The following is an 8,622-nucleotide window of genomic DNA, read 5'->3' as shown; positions in this document are numbered from 1 at the left end:
GGGTCATGTTTGTTAAATGAACTCTGCGACTGAAACACCAGCCTCTGGGAATGTCATTTAACTCCCAAACCCTGCACCGATATGAGCCGCCGTCCTGGATCGAAAGCTCCGATATGGTAATGTGATTGGGGTCGGATGCATTCAGCCGCTTCTTCATGTCCTCTTTCACAAAATGACCTTTTCTGTCGACTAGCAGATATTCTGAGCTTTGATTGTACTCCCTGTACCACTGTACTCTGGGAAAGTGTGACAGATTGAAAACACACATCAAATCGGCACTGTCACCCAAAGCAAATGTGATATTGATGGGATCGAGAATGGAACAAACAAAAATGTTGAGTTGATTAAATTTCTCTAATTGTGAAAAACAGCTGTATTGTCCAGTGTGGTACGGCAAGAGGTGAGGAATGACCAAAGAGTAGTTACTAGTCTTTGTCGCATTCAACATTTCATGAAATTCTTCTGTTGATCGACTGGGAGTTAGCCAATATATGTCCTCTGATGGGGAACCTTTAACTCCACAGGGCAAAGCGTAACTCTCTCCTGAGACGAGGAAAATGTCCTGACTGTCAATGTATAGTTCAATCTTCTTGTAGTTTTGGCATTGATTGTCACTCCAAACCAAACAACTGAAAAAACCATAGTCCATACTTGAAGTTTTTGATAAATGAATTAAAGAGCCTGCGTTCAGGACTTTCATTCTGCTCCTAAGTGCATCTGGAATGATCTCCAGAGATACGCTGGTATCCAGAATCATTTCACTTGCCGATCTGAGATCATCTGTTTTTAAATTCTGAAACACCTGAAGAGTTTCTCCACGACTGGAATTTAACTTCTGACAGGAGATGTGCGCAGTTTCACCATGATGATAATACATGTTCTCTTTTTCCTCCATCTGAGCACAAACTATCACGTAAAAGCGTCTCTTCTCCATAAGCAGCCCATTCTTCTTGCATTCAGAGAAATACTCTTGATTTTCTGAAATATTAAGTAGGAAATATGCAGTGCTAGAATCTCTGCCGATGTAATTGCTCACAACCCGAGACTTGTCCGGATTTAACCGATACACAATGACGTCTACGTGTTTAAACATGCATGGTATCTGAAGCACAGCCGCACCCTTAGTTCCGAATGCATAGAGAGGTTCTTGTTCGAGAAACAGGCTTATGTTTATTCGGAGCATCAATAAAAAGAAAACCGTCACGACCGGCGCCATCTTCTCTCTGTATGAGTTACAATTTTTGAGAGCCTTATCATTAAAGTAAGGATTGCACAACATATCCTCTCAAAATATTCCGGAAATCAAAAAAAAAAAAAAAGATTTAAGCTGCTCAAGCTGACAAGTGCTCCTAAGAACAAAAGTTCTTTATTGGTATCTATGCTTCCATGAACAGCATTTAACTTCCATGCATTCTTAAAAATAAAGGTTCTTTATTGGCATTGGCTCCATGAACAACCTTTACCATCCATGGAACCTTTCCATTCCACAAAAGTTTTTTTTAATAGTGGAAAAGGTTCTTCAGCTTGTTCAAATATTCTTTACAGTAAGAAGAAACGGTTGTTTTAAGAACTGTTCACACTAAAGCTTCTTAACCCAATATGTAAACCTCCTTTTGGAGTGCAAAATGTTTTTTTTGTTTTTTTTGCAGCAATGCTATAGAAGAATCATTTTGGGTTCTCCAAAGACCCTTTCAGTGAACTTTCTTAAAAGAAACATTTTTGCTTAATCTAAAGCACATTTTTCTACTATAAAGAACCTTTTGTGAAATGGAAAGGTTCCATTGATGTTAACGGTTCTTCATGGAACCATCAATGCAGATAAAAAATAACTTTATTTTTCCATTGCACAAAATTGTTCTTTTTAGAGAGTTAAAAAGGTTAGTTCTTTAGATTATTAAAATCTTCTTCACACTAAGAAAAGAAGGTTATTTTAAGAATTGTTCACTGAAACGTTCTTTGGGGAATCAAAAATGGTTCTTCTATGGCATCGCTGTGAAAAACCCCTTTTGGAACCTTTATTTGTAAGAGTGGCGTGCAAAAACCAGCCTTGACCATTTTAGATTGATTTAACCAGTTACTCATAAACTACTTGATATTGCACAACACTCTCTTTTTTATCCTACTGTTCATCAGAAAATGAATCATGATAGCATGATATCTCACATCTTGCGTTTTATAAAGTAAAACACTTCTGAGAATTATCAAGACAAATGGAAAGGCCCTTCTTCCAAAACATCCTTTCTGTCCTTAATTAGTGTATAGGCAAGTATCACTATACTGTTGCTCATTGTGAAAAATCCCACTGACTTATATTGAAGAAGTCCACCAAATGCCCAAGCAGCCACCCAGGGCCCAAATTTAGCCACCCGAACCCATTCACTGAGGACTTCGAAGCATCAGGTGAATTCAAGCCACGCTAAGATGCTTTATCTGGAGGAAAGAGAAATCAACAATGGCATCGCTTTAATACGCAGACTGTTTCGCCTCAGTGGAGCTTTCATTTTGGGTTTTAAACAGGTTACTTTGACTGGTTCCCCATATCTGGAGCCCATAACATCAAATCACTTTGTTTTCCAAATAGGCATAAGTCCCGTCCGGTCCGGCACCATTATTATTAACATCCACCTAATGTACCCTAACTTCACGACGGTCACCACCACAACTAAGAGTGCGTGCATGAAGAACACTTCCACCCACAGGTTAGAAAAAATAAATGGAGGCGATAGGTGAAATTTTCTCATGAGAAAAAGGCTCCAGTAATCTCATCTCATCCGTTTCTCCTCTAGAGAAGATCAAATGATCTGAACTGCTCTCCACATTCATTTTATAGCTCTATAGTCTTACTGACATACTACTGACTCCCAAGACAGTTAGGAGAAATCTGATACTTAAATAAGACATCAGTGAGATCTCTATTAAATCATCTGAGCTATAAAAATATTGTCTCGGAAGAAAATATGAGCTGCACACTTAGGGTTGTGCATCATCAAATGCAGCAACATCAGAGTCATGTTATTTTCACATCACCGAAAAAAAAAAATCTGGATTTCCTTTGAAGCAATTTTCACCCAGAAATTTATATTACAAAGAAATGGCAATTCAAATTTTGATGCAGAAAGACTGAATCCGTATTTTCTTGTAAAACGTATTGCAATCTGAAAAAAAAAGAAAAATCTTTCTGAACTTTGCAGATTTCGATCTTGAAGATATAGTGTTTTTGCAAAACTGCTGGGAAAAACTGTAATCTTGATGTGATTCAAAGGTTAAATGAATGTCACAGATCGCGTTTTTAACATTTTTTAAAAGCCACGACCAGCAAAAGATGATTTGGAATTATTGATTTTTTGCCTAGTGGACTATAATGTACATCTAGAACACCAAAACAAGCTGAATATCCCTCTGAATAAGTGTTATTTTAGTATTATATACTCTTGTAGTTTTTATTATATGCACTAAAGACTGCAGTCGCTGTGATGCCAAACCAATGCGAGTTCACCATCTTAATGATTAATGTCTAAATGAATGAATAAATAACAAAATAATTTTTCTCATAAAATTCAATCATCTACTCACCCTCGTGTCCTTCCAAACCCCTGTATCCATTTCTTTCTTCTTTGAAACATAAAGTGATACATTTGGAAGAATTTTACACTGCTGTTCTCCTCTATACAATGGTCCTGTCAAGGACAAAAAAAACATATTAAATGGACAAAAAGCACCATGAAAGAAACATAAGTCTATTATGTATATGACTTTGATAACCTTCCATGAGGAACAAAATTCAATTTAAGTTATTCCCTCTCAGTCTTTCCACTGAATCTCATTCACATCTCTGCATATTCAAACATCAACAGAAAATCATCTTCAAATGTTCTCTTGCTGTGTCGCAAAGAAGAAGTCATAGAGGTTTGAAATGACATCCAAATACAAAGTCTATTGCTCTATTGGTCTTGTTGGTTAAATCTGTTGAATATGAAACGATATACTGAAATATTCAACATCAACAATATATAAGATTTATATATATATATACACACACACACACATATGGCATGCTTTATCTATAAAACAAGGGAAATAATTCTTAATTCGGAGACAATATATTTGTCGGCCTTGTAATTTCACGGGCTCCGTGAATTGCAAATCATTTGTTGAAAAACTCATATCAGTTTCCAATATTCTAAACAAAAATAAACTCATCATCAAAATAAACTCCAAAAATCTACACCTAACAATTCTGTTTTGTTTTTCTCCCCGCAATGGAATTAAAAATAAAGGTAATTGCGACTTTTCATCTCACAATTCTGACTTTACTTCTCACAACTGCGAGAAAAATTCTGAATTCTGAGATAAAGCCAAAATTACCAAAAGTAAAACTTAAGTGGAAAAAACCAAGTGGGAAAAAATACTTTGGGCACATTTAACTTTCACTTATGTGTGTATTTTGTCAAACATAGTCGTAGCCTGAGCTATTTGACCCTTTGAGCTCTCTAGACAACATTTTAAATTCTTATTTTAATAATTAATTAATTAATTAAACACTGCCAATGTGAAATTATCTTCTTTAAAAATGATCTAAATTTAATCAGACTGTTTTTTTCTCTTTGTGGCAGCTTGGCTATGAAGACATTTGTGAGTGTCCGTCCACCCAGTGACCAGCAGACGGCAGTCTATCTGTTAGCTGTACAGTTTATTATCAAAAATGCAATATATATTTTAATATATTTCACTGCTGAAGGCAGTGTAAAAAAAATTGCCATGATTTTTGTGCTCTGACTATCATTAATATTAATGTTTTCATGTATGCTGATCAGATTCTTTTGTTTCCCAAAAAGTTATTTTAATATTCTATTCTATTCTACTCTATTCTAAACACAGAATAGATTTAGAGAGAGGGGGGAAGGCCTCACACCTTTATATAACAACAATCTAATTGTTCCCAGAAGGTCAAACTCTACTCTCCAATTTTAAAATGTATCCACGCTTAATAATCTCAACATAATCAGCTCATATTTGCCGGGATTAACCAGCAACCCACTTAGTCTAATTCTGCCTGAGGTCTCTGTTTATCCATTAACTTAATTATTTTTGAAAGCGTCACTCTAAAGAGGCACGACGCTGAATATATAGCACTTTACCTCATACCTCCATCTTCTGCATTGTCTTGAATCTGTATGATGTGATACAGTTTTATGTACAGTGTTGGGTGTTGGTACTTTGATACTGTATATATTAGAGGAGACCGGGGCTAGTTGTCACACAGGAAAAGTTTATCTCTCACTGACTGTAAAGTCTGAACTGAATTGCCAAACGTCTCGCTGAACTATGTTCTCTGGGTTTTTTCATAAAAGTTAGGCTGGGGTAGGTTGTCACAGGAGATTCATACTGTAGCCTATATTGTAATTTTATATAATATTTATATATAGCCTACATACTCTATATTGTAATTTTAGTTTATATGATATTTATAATTTTTTTATTTTATATTAAATTATTTTATTTAAGTTTCTGACGGACAAAATTCTATTTTTGTTACCTTTTTATTTTGTAATTTCATGATTTATTTTATGTCAAAGGTATATCAACTTATTTGTATTTAGGTCAAGGTCAAGTTTATTTATATAGCCCTTTAAAACAACATAAAAGCTGACCAAACATACCAGACAAAAACATCCTCACACAATACAATTGAAATACTAATAAAATAAATCAAAAGAAAACAGAACAAAAATGTATAATGTTAAAACAAAACAAAACATTACCATGCAAAATTAAAGCTAAAATATGATCAAATTAAGCATATGCCTGAGAAAAAAAAAATGTTTTAAGAGAAGATTGAAATGTGGATAGAGTAGGGGATAGTCTAATTCAGCAGTGGGCTGCTGGTTGCCATTTACTTATTTTAGTAGTCAAGTTTGTTTCTGCACTGAAGGTGCCTTTAAATAAATCTTGAGAAGTATATGTAAAAGAGAAAAAAGTGTGACAACTAGCCCCGGTCTTCCCTACCATAGTCCTGAATGATTTCCATATTCATATAGGCCTGTGCTATTTACATACACTGCAATATGGTGATCTAAAACAATACTATAGTATAGTATACCATGGTACGCGTCCAAAAACGTCCTATGTCCTACATCGCAGTGATTATTCAAGAGCTCGCGTTGCGTTCTAGCTCATCGCGTCGCGTACGCGTTCGCGTTCCTCCTGCGCAAATGCTGGTTGTCATGGTTTCCCGCATCACTTGCGCGGCGGCTTTCCTGTAGCCAGCAACGCAACGCAAAAAAGGGATGCCAGCTCTTGAATTCCCTGCCATTTATACACCTGCAAATTAGAGGACGCGGTCGGACACGAGAGGACGCAGACGCAGATGGTGGAACAGTGAGAAATCCGTCGCGTTGCCTCTGACGCGTCTGCGGGTCATTCTTCTCAGCTGACGCGGCGAGACGGGACAGACTGTTTTACGCGCAAGATCGGGCCGAATTTTGCGCACATTTCACCGTCAGGAAATGAGTATAGAAATCCCCGAGGGCTTGACTCTGACGCGTCTGCGGGTCATTCTTCTCAGCTGACGCGGCGAGACGGGACCGACTGTTTTACGCGCAAGATCGGGCCGAATTTTGCGCACATTTCACCGTCAGGAAATGAGTATAGAAATCCCCGAGGGCTTGACCGAGCTTCTGCAGAGCTTTACCGTGGAGGTCCTCAGGAACCAGCCGGGGGACCTGCTGGAGTTCGCGCTGCAGTACTTCACGCGTCTCAAGGAGAACGAGAGCCGCGGCGGCGCGTTCGGCAATGCGCTCAATTCAGCCGCGCGAGCGGGGAAAGCCGTCAACTTCATCGAGGAGGCCATGCAGATCGACTCCGAAAACGGAGAGGAAGAGGAGGATGATGAAGAATTCGTAGGTAATTCATGCGTGCGTGCGTGCGCTCTTCCTGCATTCATTGCGAGACTAGGACGCTGCGTCCATCGCATCAGCTAGATCCCCAGTTATAGATACACAATAGCGTATGCTTTAATGCTCAAAACACTGCTCTTTTGTTCACTGGTAATGCATGATCACACATCTCATTTTTTGCGGAACAAAAGACCAGGCTTAATTGGCTTTAAATGATATTTTTGTTATTGCACTTCCCGTTTTTATCATCTAAGCGTTCTAATTTGATTGCTTTTTTTGATGGACGATCTGGTTCATATTCATCAAAATGATGCTAGGCCCTGTGTCATTCATTGCGAGACTAGGACGCTGCGTCCATCGCATCAGCTAGATCCCCAGTTATAGATACACAATAGCGTATGCTTTAATGCTCAAAACACTGCTCTTTTGTTCACTGGTAATGCATGATCACACATCTCATTTTTTTGCGGAACAAAAGACCAGGCTTAATTGGCTTTAAATGATATTTTTGTTATTGCACTTCCCGTTTTTATCATCTAAGCGTTCTAATTTGATTGCTTTTTTTTATGGACGATCTGGTTCATATTCATCAAAATGATGCTAGGCCCTGTGTGCATTAGGACAAAATATTGGCACGAGGCCTTTTCCTGGATTGTTTTGCGCATGCAAATGCTTTGTGTTTCTATGACCATGTGATGTGTGTCAATCAGAGGGAGTATCAATTAAGATTAGATTTTGGTCAGGCTGTGTGATAACTGATCCATCTAGGCCATTACTGTGGCATATTGAATTAAATATGTTATAGGCATTAATATTCAGTTTTACTGTAATGCACTATATGAGTAATTTTTCTTTCTTTCCTTTCAGCTCCAGTTTTCAACAGATTTGTCCGGAGAGCTTCTGGTGAGTTTGTCCATTTCCGGCAATGCGGTTCAAATGCATGTACCAGTCAGTTTCAGTTACATGATTATGAACTCCTGTTTTAGGTGCATCATTATCGGGTTCCTGAAAATAAAAAATAAAACTTAAAATGTAGTAAATTCAATCTAGTCAAATCGACATGTCAAGTGCATTCATCACATAAATAACATCTGCATAAGAGCTTTCTATGAAGATTTATATTATTGCTTATATCATAGTAATTTACTGTTGAACCTGATTTGGTGACCAAAGAGAATTAAAGGAATAGTTCACCTAAAATATAAAATTGCTGAAAATGTGCTCACCATGAGGCCATCCAAGATTAGGATGAGTTTGTTTCTTCAGCAGATTTGGAGAAATGTAGCATTGCATCAGTGTCTCAGCAATGGATCCTCTGCAGTGAATGGGTGCCGTCAGAATGAGAGTCCAAACAGCTGATAAAAACACAATAATCCACAAGTAATCCACAGCACTCCAGTCCATCAGTTAATGCCTAGTGAAGCGAAAAGCTGCGTGTTTGTAAGAAACAAATCCATCATTTCCAAATGCAAGTCCTATATCCATAATATTGCTTTCTGCAATGAAACATTTGTCTCATCTGAATCAGGAGAGAAATCTGCACAGATCAAGCACCGTTTACAAGCAAAAACAGTCCAAAACAGCTCTAAACAAATATGTGGGTGGATTTTGATGTGAGAGACAACAGGAGATGAAGGACTTTTTCACTGGAGGAAGCATTATTTTGGCCAGAAGCAATTGTTTAAAGTTTTGAATGATTATGATGAATTTGTTTCTTACAAACACG

The 8,622-nt window shown here is 37.5% G+C and overlaps 1 protein-coding gene across 1 annotated transcript in view; it reads left to right on the top strand.

Annotated features, from left to right (window-relative positions):
• The first annotated feature begins 6,551 nt into the window (after window positions 1-6,551).
• The window catches only part of LOC107561129 (cAMP-dependent protein kinase type II-beta regulatory subunit-like), a 10,758-nt gene continuing 8,687 nt past the window's right edge, over window positions 6,552-8,622 (top strand). The window contains exons 1-2 of the mRNA XM_016245497.1: window positions 6,552-6,903; window positions 7,764-7,799. Coding sequence (XP_016100983.1) covers window positions 6,642-6,903; window positions 7,764-7,799 — 298 coding nt within the window. The 5' untranslated portion in view covers window positions 6,552-6,641. The remainder of the gene's footprint in view (window positions 6,904-7,763; window positions 7,800-8,622) is intronic.

Source organism: Sinocyclocheilus grahami, unplaced genomic scaffold, assembly GCF_001515645.1.
Source record: "Sinocyclocheilus grahami isolate Dianchi unplaced genomic scaffold, SAMN03320097.WGS_v1.1 scaffold759.1, whole genome shotgun sequence".
In the NCBI taxonomy this organism is placed as follows: domain Eukaryota; kingdom Metazoa; phylum Chordata; class Actinopteri; order Cypriniformes; family Cyprinidae; genus Sinocyclocheilus; species Sinocyclocheilus grahami.
The sequence above is the reverse complement of the archived record's forward strand: the minus strand, read 5'-3'. Positions and strand labels throughout refer to the sequence as shown.